Source organism: Phyllobates terribilis, unplaced genomic scaffold, assembly GCF_046119375.1.
Source record: "Phyllobates terribilis strain yellow unplaced genomic scaffold, ASM4611937v1 Scaffold_5__5_contigs__length_657084704, whole genome shotgun sequence".
NCBI lineage: Eukaryota > Metazoa > Chordata > Amphibia > Anura > Dendrobatidae > Phyllobates > Phyllobates terribilis.
Window position 1 is genome coordinate 216726393 of NW_027362765.1, and position 21736 is coordinate 216748128.

Below are 21736 nucleotides of genomic sequence, written 5' to 3' on the forward strand. Positions count from 1 at the left end.
TATGGAGCCCCTCCTTAGTTGCCTTGGCTGTATGCTTCGGGTCATTGTCATGCTGGAAGACCCAGCCATGACCCATCTTCAATTCTCTTACTGAGAAGGAGGTTGTTGGCCAAAATCTCGCGGTACATGACCATATCCATTCTTCCTTCAATATGGTGCAGTCGTCCTGTCCCCTTTGCAGAAAAGCACCCCGAAAGTATGATGTTTTCCCCGACCATGCTTCACGGTTGGGACGGTGTTCTTGGGGTTGTACTCATCCTTCTTCTTCCTCCAAACACGGCGAGTCGAGTTGATAACAAAAAGTTCTATTTTGGTCTCATCTGACCACATGATCTTTCTCCCATGCCTCCTCTGGATTATCCAGTTGGTCATTGGCGAACTTCAATCGGGCCTGGAAATGTGCTGGTATGAGAAGGGGGACCTTGAGTGCCCTGCAGGATTTTAATCCACGACGGCGTAGTGTGTTACTAACAGTAATGTTTGAGACTGTGGTCCCAGCTCTCTTCAGTTTATTGACCAGGGCCTCCCATGTAGTTCTGGGCTGATTCTGACCTTTCTCAGAATCATCCTTACCCTACGAGGCGAGATCTTGCATGGTGCCCCAGACTGAGGAAAATTGACAGTCATCTTGTGATTCTTCCATTTTCTAATAATTGTGCCAACAGTTGATGCCTTCTTAACAAGCTGCTTGCCTATTGTCCTGTAGCCCATCCCAGCCTTGAGCAAGTCTACAATTTTGTCCCTGTTGTCCTTAGACAGCTCTTTGGTCTTGGCCATGGTGGAGAGGTTGGAGTTTGATTGATTGATTGTGTGGACAGGTGTCTATTATACAGGTAAGGAGTTCAAAACAGGTGTAATTAATACAGGTAATGAGTGCAGAGTGGGAGGACTTCTTAAAGGAAACCTGTCAGCAGGAATATCAATGTTAAACTAAAGGTATGGGCAGTATGACGCTGTCATACTGATTTTATACATACTATTAGTGTAAAGATCTGCAGCCGGCTTATCGTTAAATCATAATGTTCAATTTCGGAAGCTTCATGCTTCGGGGCGGGACTGTGTGTAGGGTCTTCGGAAAGGAGGCAGCGGAGGGGCCGTTGCTGAGCCCTCGGAGAAGAAGACACTACACAAAGTACCGCCCCGAAGCATGAAGCATCGAAACCAAAATTCAACATTAGGATTTAACGAAAAGCAGGCTGCAGATTTTTACACTAAAGGTATGTATTAAATCAGCGCCATACTCCCCAAACCTTCAGTTTAACATGGATATTCCTGCTGACAGATTACCTTTAAAAGAATAACTAACAGATCTGTGAGAGCCAGAAACCCTAGAAAACCCTTTCACAAGTATGTTAGCCCAGCTGAAAACGGTTTGGCTGATTTGAGAAGCTATAAAATTGACCTTCCTTTGAGCTAGTTGAGAATCTGGAGCATTACATTTGTTTGTTCTATGAAACTCTCAAAATGGCCAGAAAAAGAGAACTTCCATGTGAAACTCGACAATCTATTCTTGTTCTTAGAAATAAAGGCTATTCCATGCGAGAAGTTGCCAAGAAACTGAAGATTTCCTACAACAGTGTTTACTACTCCCTTCAGAGGAGAGCACAAACAGGCTCTAACCAGAGTAGAAAGAGAAGTGGGAGGCCCCGCTGCACAACTGAGCAACAAGACAAGTACATTAGAGTCTCTAGTTTGAGAAATCGACGCCTCACAGCTCCTCAACTGGCAGCTTCATTAAATAGTACACACAAAACACCAGTGTCAACGTCTACAGTGAAGAGGCGACTCCGGGATGCTGGCCTTCAGGGCAAAGTGGCAAAGAAAAAGCCACATCTGAGACTGGCTAATAAAAGGAAAAGATTAATATGGGCAAAAGAACACAGACATTGGACAGAGGAATATTGGAAAAAAGTTTTATGGACAGACGAATCAAAGTTTGAGGTGTTTGGATCACACAGAAAAACATTTGTGAGATGCAGAACAGCAGAAAAGATGCTGGAAATGTGCCTGACACCATCTGTCAAGCATGGTGGAGGTAATGTGATGGTCTGGGGTTGCTTTGGTGCTGGTAAAGTGGGAAATTTGTACAAGGTAAATGGGATTTTGAATAAGGAAGGCTATCACTTCATTTTGCAACGCCATGCCATACCCTGAAAAAACACAAAATTTGAGCTTGGTTTAAGAGGATATACATGCAGCACATAAGTGCATGTTTCACAATGGCCATAAATCAGAAAAACCTACAAGAAGCAAAATGAAAATAAACCCTGCTGTAAATAGATAAAAAGCAAGTGTATTTAAAAGTTTTCATACTATTTTTGATCAAAAACAGTGTTACTAAGAACCCTATTTTATTTAAATGCACTTGCTTTTTATCTATTTACAGCAGGGTTTATTTTCATTTTGCTTCTTGTAGGCCATGCCATACCCTGTGGACAGCGCTTGATTGGAGCCAATTTCATCCTACAACAGGACAATGACCCAAAGCACACCTCCAAATTATGCATGAACTATGTAGGGAAGAAGCAGACAGCTGATATTCTATCTGTAATGGAGTGGCCAGAGCAGTCACCAGATCTCAACCCCATTGAGCTGTTGTGGGAGCAGCTTGAACGTATGGTACGCAAAAAGTGCCCATCAAGCCAATCCAACTTGGGGAGGGGCTTCAGGAAGCATGGGGGGAAATTTCTCAAGATTACCTCAGCAAATTAACAGCTAGAATGCCAAAGGTCTGCAATGCTGGAATTGCTGCAAAGGGATCATTCTTTGATGAAAGCAAAGTTTGAAGGAGAAAATTATTCTTTCTAATAAAAATCATTATTTCTAACCTTGTCAATGTCTGGACTATATTTTCTAATCATTTTGAAACTCATTTGATAAATAAAAGTATAAGTTTTCATGGAAAACACAAAATTGTCTGGGTGACCCCAAACTTTTGAACGGTAGTGTATTTCTCTGCGGTATCTGTGCATCATGAATCGCGTATGTGTTAAAGGGGCCCTCTGAGACTCTCTTGCCCAGGGCCCACAAAAACCTGGAGCCGGCCCTGAGTGTACCTACGATAAAAATTACAGACCTCTCTGTTCTTTGTAGGTGGGAAAACTTGCAAAATCGGCAGTGTATCAAATACTTATTTTCCCCACTGTATTTGTCATGTCATATTTTAAATAAAGCTGCTTTGTTTTTGATACTTCCTGGTATTTGGCTTTGACAAAACTCTATTGACATGGTCATGTGTGGACTACCTTGATAGCCAATTCCCTGAGCCATTGGATGCAATAAGCAGGGCTATAGACATAACAAAATATGTAAAAAAATAAAATAAAAAAAAAGGGTTAATTCCAAAATTACACCCATGTTCAGACTCCCCATTACCAATGATAATACCCTGAGAACAGCTTAAGGTTCCTCATGTTGTGCTTTACACAGCACAATTATTCCAATGGGTGCTGTGTAATACCTCACTTCACCTGTAGTAGAGCTGCAGGCAGAATGAACACATTATTACCAGCTCTGAAGATTACAGCTAATCACTGGAGGGTTTTGGGTGGGGAGGTGGGGGGTGGGCGCCTTGTGACCTATTTATCTTCATGTGACCCTTATATAGCCTAAAACATTTTAGGCTACATGAGAACACATTATTTTAGCCTACACAGATCCATAAGGTGTACAGAGCCCATCATCATCCACACTCACATAAAAATTCACTAATAATAATGGAAGGAACCAAGCTGTCAGACAGCACTAATAAAGGAACATTACAATTCCCAGCATGAAGCAGGCACTCTTAGGCTATATTTACATGGCATTTTTTTCCCCATGCATTTTTTGAGCGAGTCCGATCCGAAAAAAATCACTGAAAAGACGCTTACTATTCAGTCCTAGTGAAAAATGGCATTAATGGCAAGACTAGAAGCAATGGGATGAAACTAAATGGGAGGAGACACAGATTAGATATTAGAAAAAATTTTTTGACAGTTAGGGTGATTAATGAGTGGAACAGGCTGCCACGAGAGGTGGTGAGTTCCCCTTCAATGGACGTCTTCAAACAGAGGCTGGACAGACATCTGTCTGAGATGATCTAGTGAATCCTGCTTTGAGCAGGGGGTTGGACCAGATGACCCAGGAGGTCCCTTCCAACTCTACCATTCTATGATTCTATGATTCTATACTGTTTATATGTTCAGTCTTTTTTATTAGCTACATGTTTCCAAAACCCGTAATAACCGTATAATACATGAGTGTGGAGACGCTGAAGGGTCAGTCACTATATGATCTGGGGCTTGGTTTGTATTCGGCACTGCTGTGCCCGCTGCTACTAATACAAAGCCATCATACACAGTACACACCAGGAGCCCCCTATCTATCACAATGACCACTCCCCTCTGTTCATTTCTTTGCCAACGTGTAAACTCAATAAGGGTTGGGGGGTCTTGAGCACCCCATTAAACGTACAGGTACCTTCTGTATGACACTACATGCAGTTACAAAACAATAGGGCCCACATACCTTTAGTATTAATGTACAGGTGCACAAATACGCTATGTGGCCAATATACTAACATACACATGCACGATACGTCAGCACACTGGCATCAATTACTACATGAATTCCAATATTGCTGTAAATGTTAAAAATGTAAGGTACTTGGTTAACATTTTTTGAGCAAAGCGTGTAAAAGCCTCCAAGCACGTCAATGTGTACCCAAATATGGATGCTCCCTCCAGGGCCACGGTGTGGCCCCAGTCAGGGCTCAGGACCCTTCTCTACACATCCTTCCCAGACAAGGATATAAATGAAAGCTAAGCCTAGTTTTCTTTCAGTCGCCCTTCAGATAAAGCTGGTTTGGCACACAAAAAAGTAGGACATTAGTGATAGGGACCATCAATATTTAGGTGCACCTTGAACTGGTTGGATGACTTTTGCGTTCTTTGATCAAAAAACGCTAAGTACCTTACATTTTTAGCAATAGTGGAGTTCACATATTCATTAATTACAATGTGCTGACACATTGTGTATGTATATGACTGCACGCAGTTGTCCATTATAGTCCCTCAATGTATAATAAGTTTATAAGATCAGCTATGGTAATTTGGTGCCTACTTATGCCAGCTTTGTTACTGATTGGTACCTTGTTCATATCAGCCTGGGGTAATATAGGTTTTCAAAGAGGTCTACTATGGCATATAGAAACTCTTTGGGGATAGTCCCGCTAAACTTCTCTTTATCCACTGTTCTGATAGGACCGTCTGAATCACTAGAGAGTGACCTTACTGCAAAACCAAAAGCAGCATAAGGTCTCTATATAGTGCACAAATATCAATATACTCGTCTATATGACTGGGGTCCATACAGAGATCTCTGCCTAACAACCCCATCCTCCCTGATATGACTGGGATACATACAGAGATCTCTGCCTAACAACCCCATCCTCCCTGATATGACTGGGATCCACACAGAGATCTCTGCCTAACAACCCCATCCTCCCTGATACGACTGGGGTCCATACAGAGATCTCTGCCTAACAACTCCATCCTCCCTGATATGACTGGGATCCACACAGAGATCTCTGCCTAACAACCCCATCCTCCCTGATACGACTGGGATCCACACAGAGATCTCTGCCTAACAACCCCATCCTCCCTGATACTACTGGGGTCCATACAGAGATCTCTGTCTAACAACCCCATCCTCCCTGATACGACTGGGGTCCATACAGAGATCTCTGCCTAACAACCCCATCCTCCCTGATACGACTGGGATCCACACAGAGATCTCTGCCTAACAACCCCATCCTCCCTGATACGACTGGGGTCCATACAGAGATCTCTGCCTAACAACCCCATCCTCCCTGATACGACTGGGATCCACACAGAGATCTCTGCCTAACAACTCCATCCTCCCTGATATGACTGGGATACACACAGAGATCTCTGCCCAACAACCCCATCCTCCCTGATACGACTGGGGTCCATACAGAGATCTCTGCCTAACAACTCCATCCTCCCTGATATGACTGGGATCCACACAGAGATCTCTGCCTAACAACCCCATCCTCCCTGATACGACTGGGATCCACACAGAGATCTCTGCCTAACAACCCCATCCTCCCTGATACTACTGGGGTCCATACAGAGATCTCTGTCTAACAACCCCATCCTCCCTGATACGACTGGGGTCCATACAGAGATCTCTGCCTAACAACCCCATCCTCCCTGATACGACTGGGATCCACACAGAGATCTCTGCCTAACAACCCCATCCTCCCTGATACGACTGGGGTCCATACAGAGATCTCTGCCTAACAACCCCATCCTCCCTGATACGACTGGGATCCACACAGAGATCTCTGCCTAACAACTCCATCCTCCCTGATATGACTGGGATACACACAGAGATCTCTGCCCAACAACCCCATCCTCCCTGATACGACTGGGGTCCATACAGAGATCTCTGCCTAACAACTCCATCCTCCCTGATACGACTGGGATCCACACAAGAGATCTCTGCCTAACAACCCCATCCTCCCTGATACGACTGGGGTCCATACAGAGATCTCTGCCTAACAACCCCATCCTCCCTGATATGACTGGGATACATACAGAGATCTCTGCCTAACAACCCCATCCTCCCTGATATGACTGGGATACACACAGAGATCTCTGCCCAACAACCCCATCCTCCCTGATACGACTGGGGTCCATACAGAGATCTCTGCCTAACAACTCCATCCTCCCTGATACGACTGGGATCCACACAGAGCTCTCTGCCTAACAACCCCATCCTCCCTGATACGACTGGGGTCCATACAGAGATCTCTGCCTAACAACTCCATCCTCCCTGATACGACTGGGATACACACAGAGATCTCTGCCCAACAACCCCATCCTCCCTGATATGACTGGGATACACACAGAGATCTCTGCCCAACAACCCCATCCTCCCTGATACGACTGGGGTCCATACAGAGATCTCTGCCTAACAACTCCATCCTCCCTGATACGACTGGGATCCACACAGAGATCTCTGCCTAACAACCCCATCCTCCCTGATACGACTGGGATCCACACAGAGATCTCTGTCTAACAACCCCATCCTCCCTGATACGACTGGGGTCCATACAGAGATCTCTGTCTAACAACCCCATCCTCCCTGATACGACTGGGGTCCATACAGAGATCTCTGCCTAACAACTCCATCCTCCCTGATATGACTGGGATACATATAGAGATCTCTGCCTAACAACTCCATCCTCCCTGATACGACTGGGATCCACACAGAGATCTCTGCCTAACAACCCCATCCTCCCTGATACGACTGGGATCCATACAGAGATCTATGCCCAACAACCCCATCCTCCCTGATATGACTGGGGTCCATACAGAGATCTCTGCCTAACAACTCCATCCTCCCTGATATGACTGGGATCCATACAGAGATCTCTGCCTAACAACTCCATCCTCCCTGATACGACTGGGATCCACACAGAGATCTCTGCCTAACAACCCCATCCTCCCTGATACGACTGGGATCCATACAGAGATCTATGCCCAACAACCCCATCCTCCCTGATATGACTGGGGTCCATACAGAGATCTCTGCCTAACAACTCCATCCTCCCTGATATGACTGGGATCCATACAGAGATCTCTGCCCAACAACCCCATCCTCCCTGATAGGACTGGGATCCATACAGAGATCTCTGCCCAACAACCCCATCCTCCCTGATAGGACAGGCAGAGATCTCTGTATGTATCCCAGTCATATCAGGGAGGATGTGGTTTTAGGCAGAGATCTCTGTATGGATCCCAGTCATATCAGGGAGGATGTGGTTTTAGGCAGAGATCTCTGTATGGATCCCAGTCTCTGCCCAACAACCCCATCCTCCCTGATATGACTGTATATTAGGACACACATCCTGTTCCTTTAGTGACATTTACTTAATAAGAGTGATAATAAATAGAATTCCATACAATTCCATTAGGATAAAACATCTATAAATGCACGATTACACAAGAGTGAAGATCTGAACACGTGCATGCTCACGGTGTATCAATCATTCCTGCTCCGGAGAAAAGCCGCGAGTGCCGGGATGTTATTACTTGAATCATTTGGTTATTATGGCGGGAGAGACGGTTGATTCTATTAAGTTTTGAAAAGTCCCGCAGTGACACACCTATGAGTGCGAGGGGTGCGAGCGACGTGATCCAGCATGTGCAATGTATAGGCAGGGCGGTGTACAGTGTAATCCAAAGACGATTGTATTCAGCAGCCTGAGGCTGGATGGGAAGGGCTGAGGAGCAGCACAGGAGGATTAGGAAACTAGTGTGTGTATTATGGGATACGCTTTATGTCTACATGACGGTTGGAATTATTTCAGTTTAGGTTTGTTTTCCATATGTAACAACTGATAATGGTCTCACACAGCATCAGAAACGTCCCACTGTCTGTAAAGTTCCATGTACAAAGACCCTATCCTGATGTTATAGATGAATGGTACCACATAGACGCCACTTATTTCCTAGTGCAGATAGTGTCCGTCACCGATCGCTTTTAGCTGGGTGCACACGATCGTAAAAGAAAACGTCCAAGTTTCATCCAGAAAACGGACAACTTTTTTCTCATTTGTTATCCGTGTACAACCTGTCTTTATACAGCAGCAGTTATTAAGAATTTACAAGCCATTTACAGTTTCCTAAATGTAGCCATAATAATGGGATGTTATTTAGGCTCTCTGTGCGGCATCATATTTGTTTTGTGCGCCCATAGATTTGAACAGGCGAGTCATCTGACACACAGAAGAAACTAGTGCACGCTGCCATTTTTTTCATGAATTGGTACATGGAAAAAAAAAAGGGGTCATCTGCGCGGCCCCACTGAATAATATTGATCTGAGTGCTGTCTGGTTACAGCTCGATTTTTCACAGACCGCACCAAAATATAAACTTGGCCTTAAAGGGGTATTCCCATCTCCAAGTTCCTATCCCAATATGAAGTAGGTGTAATTATAATAATATTAGCAAATACTTCCAATTAGAAATTTAATATAGATCTTCTGGTTTGCTATGTCACTTACCCCATGTGCAGGGCATTGCAGTAGCTTAAGTATCCATGGTTACAACCACTAACACCTAACTATCACTATATGAGTTATCGTTACCATGGACACCTAAGCTACTGCAATGCCCTGCACATGGGGTAAGAGACATAGCAAAGCAGAAGATCTATACTACATTTTTAATAATTGGAGGTATTTGCTATTACAATTACACCTACTACATATTGGGATAGGACCTTGGAGATGGGAATACCCCTTTATAGGAATATTCTACTTCTCGCCAACTTCTGGTGGCTCTTTTATTCAAAAAAGCTGTTCTGCAGCAGCTGCAGTGTACATGATACCTTTATATGCTGCAGCTTCTACAAAACAACATAATACAGATCTCGGATGCTGCAGCCTTTGCAGAAAAGGGTGAGGGGGGTATATACCTAATCAATGGTGGGCAGGAATGAGGAGAGGGAGAGAAATGGAGTCAGAAAGGGAGAAAGAGTGTAGTGAAAGAGAGAGACAAAAGAGTGAGTGAAAGGGTGAGGAAGAGGGAGAGCGTTATTAATCATATAAATTATGCAGCATACTGCAAAACCTGTCTCAGCACATCGGCACCCTCTGCTCACCTGCTTTCTTTAAAGTTCGAGAGCACCAAAAACAATAAATTTACAAAACATAAAATACAGATATACAAGCATTAAAATCCAGAACTCCATGGACAGATCACCCTGGTTGGGATTTGGACCCGTATCTATACTAGAGCTAGGGAAACTTGGCAGATGTGTGTGCGCAAGAGTTTTTACGAGTATCTGAGTGAATGTCACCTAAAAATTACAATTCTGGGCTCATTACTGACCAGTTTTGGGCACTTGGTACTAAGGGTTCGTTCTCCCACGATTTCCACTATTGACGCATAAAGGGAATTTTCCCCGGCAAAGACAAATAGGGCACAGCACACAGGTGTCTTCAAGATTTTGCAAACCTCACTCACATACACCAACTTCTGCTGTTATTTTGGATGAATTTGAGGAGAACCTAGAAGAGTAATTATGAATATTCCCTGATAGTGACAATTAGTGGTCACATTTATACTACCTTTTATGCAATATGCATCAACCATGATAACAAAGAAATGCAATAACCCCCATTGGTTTTTTGTTTATTGTGAAATAAAAATGAGAAATAACCTGGAAACAATATTTTCATGGTCAGTTTGATTATGGTGATCCCAATTTTTTCTATTTAAGTGCTGGAAAAAAAATTGACAGCAGCATATAAATGGTTAAAAGCAGCTGTAAGAGACAGATGTCGGCATCAGCTGCTTGTGGAGGGTAATCCTGAGCCCCTCCACACTTGTGGACTCCTTCCCAGGGCATTAATTTATGCAAAAATGCATTAAAGGGTTTGTTTTTAACATCTTTGCCCTAAATAACTTATCCTGCAGATCAATGTTCCACAAGCCCGTGCCCCCTTTTCTTTAGGAGTGTATCAGTCACATTCAGATAAGAGTGATCAGACATTTTGATAGAGACAGCCTTAACTCGCATTATTAGGCTAGATATGTGAATATATGAAGAAATATAGGTAAAGTTTGTAATGTCAGCAGAGCACCAAGTATTCTGTTAGATAGATACAATAGAACATAAATATATACATTACCGGTATATAACCTATAGCATTGTCCAGATCGATTCCGCCCGCTGCGTCCAGCTCTTTGATTGGCTGATGCTTGTGAAACAGGAACTAATACAAGCGATTCCACAGCGCGCTTTGGGTCATATGCTCGTAGCTTAACAAAACCGCAGTCTATAACAAAGGAGATCCCATTCATAGTGATGGACGTCTCTGCAATGTTTGTGGCAACAACTACCTAAGAAAGAGAAAAAAAAATTATGATATTTAAGATAAAGCAAACGTCTGACTTTCTTAAAGGGAACCTGTCATGTAAAAAAATGCTATTAACCTGCAGATATGGGGTTAATCTGCAGGTTAATAACGTTCTAAAGCCGTGCGGCTGCCGCAATGAGAGCCCCGCTACCGGGAGGAAATTAACTGTATTCCTCCCAGTAGTCTCCAGCTTTCAGTCACAGAGGTGCGGCCGGTGATGCTTCAGTCGCCGTTCAGTGCATACTGAGCAGTGGCTGTAACCACATCCCGGTACTGCAGACAGCCAGCTCAGAAGTGCATCAGTGGCGAGTCGGCTGTAAGTTAGCCGGGCCATGGTTACAGCCGCCGTTCACTAGATACTGAGGCTAAGCCAGCGACACTTCTATGACTGAAAGCAAGAGGCCATGCAGCCATGCAACATCATTCATACCTTTCTGACATTTTGAGGGGTTCTCTCAAACACCTTCATCTGTTCTGAAGCAGGGAGCCCAGCGTACATGGGAAGGACACGTAGGTGCTTCTTCATGCCTGAGCGAGCAAGAATGCGGGCCTGTTCCACCAACATGGACACCACACTTTCCACTTCTTCCTGATTATGGGAGATGAAAACACATTAGCTAGAGAAGGGGAAGAATGAACCTAAGGAAATTTAAATGCTCATGTAATAAAATAATTTTAAGCATTATTAGTACCTGTCCTGTAAGGAAAGCAAGAATGTCCCCCTCCATGTCACTCTGGTGGATCTTCATGACCGTCTGTACAGTGGACTTCAAGTAATCTGGAACAGGACTGGAATAGGAAAAGTATACACCAAGCAGCAGTCAAGAAAGGGCTAAAATAGGACCTAAAACTGGGAACCACAGACCATAAAAACAGAATTAATGACCCTCACCTCTGTGTATAGAAAATATCTACAGGGAATGTCCTCCCCTCCACTGTTAATATGGCGCACGTGTCTCTATTAGGGTCACTTGTGTCATTCTGATTGAAGAAAGCCTTGAATTTCTATGTGAATAAAGTCAGATGTGTTAAATATGGAAATAAACGTGATGATAGTTAATGTTTTTTTCTACTTTCAGGAAAGTGGACCCCTAATGCTCTAAACACATCTAAAACAACAAACAGCAAGTACTCACCTTCCCAAGATCCAGAGCCGGTGATACATACTGTCAATGTGATATCACAACTTCAGCCAAAACACCCAGCGAGTGTTACACCCCCGTGAAATCCCCCATATGCAGAGTATGAAGTCCCCAAAGTATGATGTGCCAACAGTCCCCCCTTCCACAGTATGATGCACCAATAACCATCCTGCAAAGAATGTTAGCATAGTCCCAACCAAAGTCCCATACATAGTATGATGGCTTCCACAGCTCCACCCCACACAATATGATGGCCCCTACTGCCCCCCCCCCCCCCCCACACACACACACACAGAGGACACAGATACTGTTGAATCAAAATGCCTGGCAGAAGGTAGGCCTATGTTGCTCAGCACAAGCCCCGCAGTTCACAGGCACCATAGAGGCCGCATGGTCTGCCGCTGGGGTGGTATGCTCTGGGTACTTGCACTGATTCTTATTTTAGGTATTTTAGAGTGTTTGGGGTCCACTTTCCTGAAAGTTGTAAACCCCTTTAATACCATATGTTCCTGCACAAAAAAGCATTATAGGCCTTAAGATGTACCTCTGCATCCAGGGTTGCTGAAGCCACAATCAGTCTCAGGTCTCCTCTTTTCTTCTGAATCTGCATAAGGGAAAGAATAAAAAAAAAAATAGAAACAATAAAGTATGAGAAAAAGTTTCAAGTGATGGGTCATCTATACGTGTCTTGTATTGTGTCAACACTGGGGAGCTGGATGTAAAAATTAATCAGTGGAAGGAGTGCTGGTGGGGGAGTGGTCTTGGCACATTAAAACTCCACCAGTTCACATTCTCAGTCACATGCAAGATGTTTAAATGGGTTTTCTCGGGTAGAAAGCGATAACATCGCTAGAAGTCACCGCTAACTGATTGGTGAGGTGTGACTGCAGCTCTATACAGTTTTCCTGCACTAGTACTCTGCCAGCCACACTGCAGAGTCCTTATACACAAGTTACTTTAATGGAGTAATGTTGTAGTCCCCTGAGCAATGGGAGCTGTAGCACAATCCTGTTCATTCCCAGGATTAGGAAGGGGTAGATGTTCTCTTAGAAATCAAAGCCCCGCCAATATGCCACAACATTATGAAACGGGACAATCCAACAAACTATGCACCTTTACTTTAAAAAAAAAAAAATCTACAATCCTCGTGCTTAAAGGGGTAGTCCAGGATTAGAAAATAATGGCTGCTTTCTTATAGAAAAAGCAAGATCCCTGACCATGGTTGTGGCTGATATAGTGGTGAAGTCACTGGCCGCAGCTCTTTTGAGGTGCATGTTACAGTGAAAGCTTTATGCTCTGGTGCTAATTTGAAGCTCCAAAATAAGGACACGTAATTCTGTAGGGTAGTCATCGGCTTACAGCCAAGTATTCGGTGTACAACATAATGAAGACAGCACACGGTGATATAAACCTACCTTTTTCAGAAGGCCAATAGCGATGTCAGTGTACAGTGTCCGTTCATGAGCCTCATCCAACATCAGTACACTGCAAGAGAAGACAGGGTTATGCTGCTCCTGCTGAGACAAGAAAGTCTAAAGTATAACTGGAATGACCACAGATTAACCATCCTCATCGGTTACACGTTCAAGCATGACACGTCAACCATAACATAGGCTTGAAGGGGAACCCGGCAGCTTGGACATGCCGTGCAATGTTTGGACAGTACGTTATAGAGCTGGGGGGGGGGATTGATGGAAAAAGAGTCTATAGAACTGTATTTTATTCACAGAAATCTCTGCTTATTCTGGGTTTAAGAGTCCAGTGGGCGGCTCTAGAGTCACTGACAGACCACCTACTTGACTCCCAAGCCCAAAATGTGCAGGGATATCAATGAATAAATTACACGTTATACAAAACCACACATCAATCTACTCCGCGCCTTTGGCCCTATTATATGCTGCCAAACATCAAACTGTAGGTTCGGCATTAGTTTTCTTTTTGTGTGTTTTTTTTTATCAAATGCATCCATACTCTGATAAATATAACTTACAGGGAAGCTGTTCTTAGATTTTTGCTAAAAAAAAAAAAAAAAAAAATACCAAGAGTCATCTGGGCGGTGCTGGTGTGGTGAAGAGTCAGGGGGTCCTGGCTGTTAGCGCATCCCACTTAGCAGCTAGTGCTGGATTTACATGTCCACGGGGGTCAAGCATGAGAGTGCGAATGGATAGGACACTAAGATGCCTCTGCACAGCCCAAATTATTCTTGGTGAGCAGCACATGCTTTGTGTCACTCAGCACAGTTATGGGAAAATGTAACAGGGGCATGTTTAGAATTGGGATACACTACAGCATTGTGGTATTAGTTTCTTCTGCATACATCTAATGGCAGGTTCCCCTTCATGTTATAGAGGAGATGTCTTTACAGGATCAGCAGAACCTACCTGTATCTGGTGAGCAATGGATCTGACATCATTTCTCGGACAAGCATACCATCTGTCAGAAACTATTGAAGTAAGCACACAACAAGCACAAGTATAGGAAAAGGCTGATCAAGTGACTTCTGCAAATCTGGACTGAGAAAACAGTACACGGAACATTAAAACAGAATTAAAAGAGCTCGGCCACTGAGGATAACCCTTATCCATATGCCCTATGAGAGTATATAAATGCCATAAGGAGGAGGTTGTGTTAGGAAACCCCTATATGTGCCAGAGTGGGTCTGTGTGTAGAGGAACAAAGGGGGCTAAATATTACATGATTATCCACTCAAGAGGTACAGTGTAATATTTCCTGGAACTGAATTAGCAGCTGCTCCTAGATATAAAAGATGGTCACTGGGGCTTCTAAACGTTAGACCCCAAGCTATAAGCTCACGAAAGTGGGTATGGTCTGGGACGCCAGTCCAGTATTTTCTATTTCTGATCTTACCTTGATACGTGTGGTCTGTGGGTCAGTACAATCATCAAATCTTATACAGTAGCCAACTTCATGTCCCAGTAAGGCCCCACGTTCTTCTGCCACTCTCCCTGCCACCTGGACAGTGATCAGAAATTTTTGAGATCTTCAATGCCATGCCACCATGATACAAATCATGTTAATCCTAATTACATAATAGGTGCCAGGTACTAAAAAACTGGAGAGCTGGAGCCACTAGGAGCTACTAAGAAGACTTTCAGACAGCCTTGAAATTCAGGACCATTTATGCTGCTGACTACTGTATATAACATCCTGCGGTGGACTCCTCCAACGAGGCCGATATAGTAGGAGCTTATATAGTAAGTACGACAGCCACTGTACGGTTGGTCTGTGATCACTTCTTTATGGAGAAATGGAGGTGGGTACAGTCAGCGATAGGATAATGCTGGATGCATTTAGTTGGGAACACAGTATAATACAATACAATACAGGAGACTATTAACAAAAGTTAAAGGGAATCAGCAGGTTTTTGCTACGTAATCTGAGGTAGGGGCTGAGACACAGATTTCAGGAATGTGTCACTTATTAGGCTGTGTGCTGTTGTTTCAATACAATGAGTGTTTTATCACCAGGAGATTATCACTGCCTGGACTACAGCTCCGATGAGCCCTGGTCCGACCACGCCCCCTCCTCTGATAAGCAGCTCACTGTCAATAGACAAAGTACGCAGAAAGCTGTGGTGTGGGTAGGATTAGCTTTCTAAGCTCTGCTACATCTAAAAAAAAATATAGTAGGAATGTAGGAAAAGGGAACCGGGCTCCCTTTTCCTACAATATGCAGCTCTCATGAGATAGCAAAAACCTGGTGAGATTCTCTATAAGAGGCAATTGACATCTGCATTACAAAGTTAGTAAAGATTAAATAGCTGAGAGAATTCTATATATGAAGTATGTGAGCCAATAAGGCTATGTTCACACATGTTGGGTTTTTCAGTGTCACAAATCTGCAGCAAAACCTAATTTCTGGCAGTTGCATCAAAAACGCAGGTTTTTCTGCATTTTTTTTCACTGTCCTTCTGTCTCTATTTATGCATGTACATAAAGTTACTTAAAAAAATAAAAAAAACCATTCTATTTAGCCATCAAAAACGCTGAAAAAAACCGCTGATGCAAATTTTGGTGAGTTTTTTTCAGCATTTTTTTCACCACACATTACTTCCTATGGGTGAAAAAACGCTGAAAGAAGTGACATGCTCTATTTTCCAAAAACCCAACCAAGGCAAAAATAAAAAAACAAGATGTGTGAAAAGAATTCTGGTTTCTCATAGACTTTGCTGGTACTGCAAAACGCAGCTGAAAATTTGCATAAAAATCTGCAGCAAAAAACGCTGAAAAACCCAACATATGTGAACATAGCAGGATACATTAGTCAACAAATCACCCGTTACAGCTTATGCAGTAGTCTTGGGCCTATCAGATTCTCAGTGTCGGCTTAAGTAAGCAATGCTGGATTTGGAGAGAACGACAATCCTAAATTTCACTGCACGGATGAGTGTCCATCTTTATGACTGCCTCGTGTACTAAGCATGGTAGCCAAAGTAAAAAGAATTTCATGGAGCTCACCGAGATTGCTGCAACCCTCCGAGGCTGAGTAACACCAACTACTCTCCCTTCTGCGGTCCATCCAGCTTCTGTTAGGTACTGCATCACAGAATAAACACATTCGTAAGGACATAAAGTGTCACCATTGAGCGGGGTTTGGTAGGGTGACAGATTCCTCCTAGTTAAAGCTAAAACTGATCTGAAATGTTAAAGAAGTTTTCAGGACTTTGCCATTGATGGCCTACCCTTAGGATAGTTCATCAATGTCAGTTCGGTGGGGATGAGACATTTGGCATCACCACTGCTCATCCATTCCAGCAGCGGCCAGATATACACGGTGTATGGAGCTAAAACAGCACAGCTCTGTAACGTGTAGCGGCCAATCTTGGGTACGGCAGCTTGGCTCAAATTCACTTCAATAGGAGCTGAGCGGCAATACCTGAGAACGGACTCCATCAAGTGAGTGGAGCTCGTCACTGCAGGAACAGCCGATTGTACATGGTTTAAGTTGCCAAAACCCCACTGATCTCATACTGTGACCTATCCTAAACTCCATTAACCATACATTACAGATACAAGTATCCTCCAAAATATCTTTGGCTCAAAACACAGTATAGACAACTGCTATTCCTCTCCCCTAGGACCACCCTCCTATCCTTTACTATCACTTCAGCGAAATTATAAAAACAGATCCCAGATCCAAGTCATTAATATCCTTTAATGCCCAAATTTTATGTGAGCGTGATGATGTCAATAATTAGTGTGGATAGTGATATTGATATACATATTGGTCCTCAGAAGATGCTGATCTTCAAAATTTAAAGGGGTTTTCCCATTAATAAAATTTATTTTAATCAATAGATCTTGGAATAATAATAACTTCCACAATTGGATGTGTTTAATCCCTTAAGGACCGAGCCACTTTGTAGGTTAATGACCAGGCCAATTCTGACCACTGTCACTTTATGAAGTAATTACTCTGGAACACTTCAACGGATCCCCCTGATTCTGAGATTGTTTTTTAGTGACATCTTGTACTTCATGATAGTGGTAAAATTTCTTCGATATCACTTGCGTTTATTTGTGAAAAAAAATGAAATTTGGCGAAGATTTTGAAAATTTTGCAATTTTCAAAATTTTAATTGTTATGCCCTTAAATCAGAGAGATATGTCACACAAAAGAGTTAATAAATAACATTTCCCACATGTCTACTTTACATCAGCACAATTTTGGAACCAACATTTTTTTTTGTTAGGGAGCTATAAGGGTTAAAAGTTGACCAGCGATTTCTCATTTTTCCAACAAAATTTACAAAACCAGTTTTTTTAGGGACCACAACATATTTGAAGTGACTTTGAGGGGTCTATATGACAGAAAATACCCAAAAGTGACACCATTCTAAAAACTGCACCCCTCAAGGTGCTCAAGAAGTTTATTAACCCTTCAGGTGCTTCACAGGAACTGAAGCAATGAGGAAGAAAAAAATTAACATTTAACTTTTTTTCACAAAATATTAAATTTAGACCAAATTTTTTTTATTTTCACAAGGGTAACAAATAAAAATGGACCCCAAAAGTTGTTGTGAAATTTCTCCTGAGCACGCCGATACCCTATATGTGGCAGAAAACTACTGTTTGGGCGCACGGCAGGGTTCGGAAGGCAAGGAGCGCCATTAGACTTTTTGAATTCAAAATTTGCTGGAATAATTAGCAGACGCCATGTTGCGTTTGGGGAGCCCCTGATGTGCCTAAAAAGCGGAAACCCCCAACAAGTGACCACATTTTGGAAACTAGACCCCTCAATGAACTTATCTAGATGTGTGGTGAGCACCTTGAACCCCCAGGGGCTTCACAGAAGTTTATAACGTAGAGCCATGAAAATAAAAAATAAAAATTAAAATCAAAAAATTTTATTTTACCCCAAAATTTTTTATTTTCACAAGGGTAACAGGAGAAAATTGACCTCTCATTTTGTTGTGCAATTTCTCCTGAGTTCGCCAATACCCTACATGTAATTGTCAACTACTTTTGAGGCACAGTGCAAAGGTCAGAAAGGAAGGAGCGCCATATAGTACAGATTTTACTGTTATGGTTTGAGGGTGCCATGACCCACTAGAATGACCCCATTTTACAAACTACACCTCTCAATGAATTCATCTAGGGGTGCAGTGATCATACTGACACCAATGGTGTGTCACAGAATTTTATACCATTGGGCAGTGAGGAAAAAATAATTACAGTTTTACTGCAAAAATTTTGTTTTAGCCCCAGATTTTACATTTTCAAACTGGGAATATGGATAATAATGGCACCAAAATTTGTCCCATAATTTCAGCTGAATGTGGCAACACCTTATATGTGACTGTACAGTACCGCTTAGCCACTCGGCGAGACTCGGGAGGGACGGAGCGCTATTTGCCTCCTGGAGCGCAGATTTTCCTAGAATAGTTTGCGGACTCCATATACAGAGCCCCTAAATGCTAGAAGACCCGAATCCCCCCTCAAGTGACCTCATTTTGGAAATAATACCCCTGCCAAATATGTGGACACTAAATGTGGTTTAGACACACTGCGGTGCTCAGAAGGGAGGGGGAATTTGGATTTGGGAGCGCAGAATTTGCTGAATTTCTTTTGGGGGGTGCAGAGCCATTTAGCTTTTCCAGAGCCTTTGTACTACCCTTAAAGTGGAAGCCCCCTATATTTCCATTAACACGACAGACCTGAGTGGGGGCTTTTATGTGAAGCTTTTATTGGGAACATTTTACATAACATTTTAGATCACATTTATCTGGCGCTCTATGCTGAGCACTTACTTTGGAGTTTCCATCTAAATCTCCAAATGACGTGATTCAGATGAAACCCCTGAGGGATTGTAAAGGACATATCGATATTCATGCTATAGTTACTTTTATAGTTACTTCATTTCTGCTGCTTGCTCCTAAAATCATGTTATTATTACTCCTTGCATAGCATACATTCTTTCATTCTTTTCTCCTGCTTCACATGCAATTTTCTCACAAGAACATTCTATGAAACACCCTGCTCCTGTTACTAACGATAATATGACCATATGTGTGTTTCCGTAATAATTGTACTAACATTGGTTTAAGCCTGTAGTATGGCTGTAGGTGATTGGATATTGATATACTCAAAACAATATATAATGCTAAGTAGAATAAACGGGGGTTAGAGATTCTCCGGATCCTCCCATACAGAGCTTTGCCTCCGTCTGGCTTTCTGTTGAATTGCGCAATCAACCTTGTAACATAATAATTTGACACCTACTTGGTCAACCGTGAAGGGTCATTGCTGTCCTCCCTCAACAGGATTCATTCACTATAATAAGATGAGGCAGCAGAGTTACTCTGGACTCTGTTCAGCGGTATCCTTCTTTTCAGAGGTGTACAAAACTGTGGCTGAACGCGCTGTTATGTACGCCTAAAAAGATGGACACCGCCAAATCATAGGTCAGACGGCGTCCACAGTGTTTCCATCTGCTTCATTACAAGAAATCTTCCGCCGGGGGTTTCCGTCTGAATCAAGTATTTCAGAGATTTACACGGAAACCCCGATGTAAGTGCTCAGTGCAGAGCGCAGGATAAATGTGCGCCGAGCAATACAGCAATCTTTGGGAGGCAGAATAAACAAATCAGCAGCAGGTGAAGAATTGGTTTTATTTATCTTTTACGCCGTTCCTCGTGCAGTATAAAAGTGATTAGGCGACTTTATTCTTCGGGTCGGTGCGATTACAGCGATGCCATATTCATATTGGGCTTTTATGATTGACAGTTGTCACACACTAAAAGACGCTTTTTATGCAAAAACTAATGTTTATATCGCCATATTTAAATAGCTATAATTTTTCCATATTTCAGCCGACCGTGTCATGTGACAGCTTGTTTTTTTGCGGGACAAGATGACTTTTCAGTGGTACCATTTTTATTTTCATCCGTCTTTTTGATTGCGTTTTATTTCACTTTTTTCCAGTGGTATGATGAAAACTCAGTTTCTCGTGGTTTTTGGTTTGTTGTTTTTTTTTATTACGCTGTTCACTGAAAGGGTTAACCAGTGTGGCACGTTTATAGATCGGGTCGTTCCGGACGCGGCGATACCAAATACGTGTACTTTTTTTTTTTTTTTTTTACCTAAAAACTGTATTTATTAGAGTAATATATATTTTTTTTTTACAATTTTTTTTTTTTTTTTAAAACTTTTTTACTTAGTCCCACTATGGGACTTCACTTTTTTCACAGGTATAATGTATTGCAATGCTAGTGCATTGCAGTACATTATACCTCTATTGAAAGCTCCTGAGACTATGCTGTGCATAGGTCTCAGGAGCTTTCCGTAACTTGGTGACCCTGGCAACAGTCGGGCCCCCGCAATGACGTCATGGGGGCGCCGACCTGAAGGCAGAGGGAGCTCCCAGCCCTCTGCCAGCCTCCTGAACACTGCGATCGCGCTTGATCACAGCATTCAGGGGGTTAACAGCCAGGGTCGGTGCTGACATCGCTCCTGGCTGTTTAGTGCCGCAGCTCAGGCACTGATAGAGCAGCAGACGCTGAAATTTCAGCATCTCCTGCTTCATCATGCTGTGATCGATCAGTCGGATCGACTGATCAATCGCAGCGATCTGGGTGCAGGGACCGACGGCATGGGTCCCTGCACCCCTTCTCGTGCCGCTCAGCTGTCGGCACTGAACTGGCACATTGTGTTTATATGCTGTGCCAGTTCAAAGTCATGACGGACACTGCACGGCAATGAGCAGTAACTTACACCAGCTCATGCCGTGCAGTGTCCGTCATTGAGCATTATGGGGTTAAATAAAATGTTCCTGTGCTGAGATAATCTTATAAATGTGCCCATACTATGTACTGTGTAATGGCTGTGTCTGACCATGCAGGAACATGGTCTGATCATACCACATCTCCTGGGCAGGGGAGAAAAATGTATACAGACATTACAGCAGGGGATCACAGCTGATTCTTTGGAGGTAAAACATTTTTAAAAAACAGGCAGTGAAATGTTTTACTTCAAAAAAAATAAATAAAATTTTGTGATCCCCTGCTGTCCTGTCTGTATACTCTTTTGCTTCCTCCCCTGCCCAGGAGATGTGGTATGATCAGACCATGTTCCTGCACGGTCAGACACAACCATTACACAGTACACAGCAGGGACACATTTATAAGATTATCTCTGCA

At 43.0% G+C, this 21736-nt stretch overlaps 1 protein-coding gene across 1 annotated transcript in view; it reads right to left on the reverse strand.

Moving 5' to 3' along the window:
• The window catches only part of DHX35 (DEAH-box helicase 35), a 49377-nt gene that overhangs the window by 19405 nt on the left and 8236 nt on the right, over nucleotides 1-21736 (reverse strand). Inside the window, exons 4-12 of the mRNA XM_073683787.1 lie at nucleotides 16557-16634; nucleotides 14947-15051; nucleotides 14460-14521; nucleotides 13494-13563; nucleotides 12623-12682; nucleotides 11829-11941; nucleotides 11629-11725; nucleotides 11367-11525; nucleotides 10709-10919 (exon numbers count right to left, since the gene is read on the reverse strand). Coding sequence (XP_073539888.1) covers nucleotides 10709-10919; nucleotides 11367-11525; nucleotides 11629-11725; nucleotides 11829-11941; nucleotides 12623-12682; nucleotides 13494-13563; nucleotides 14460-14521; nucleotides 14947-15051; nucleotides 16557-16634 — 955 coding nt within the window. The remainder of the gene's footprint in view (nucleotides 1-10708; nucleotides 10920-11366; nucleotides 11526-11628; nucleotides 11726-11828; nucleotides 11942-12622; nucleotides 12683-13493; nucleotides 13564-14459; nucleotides 14522-14946; nucleotides 15052-16556; nucleotides 16635-21736) is intronic.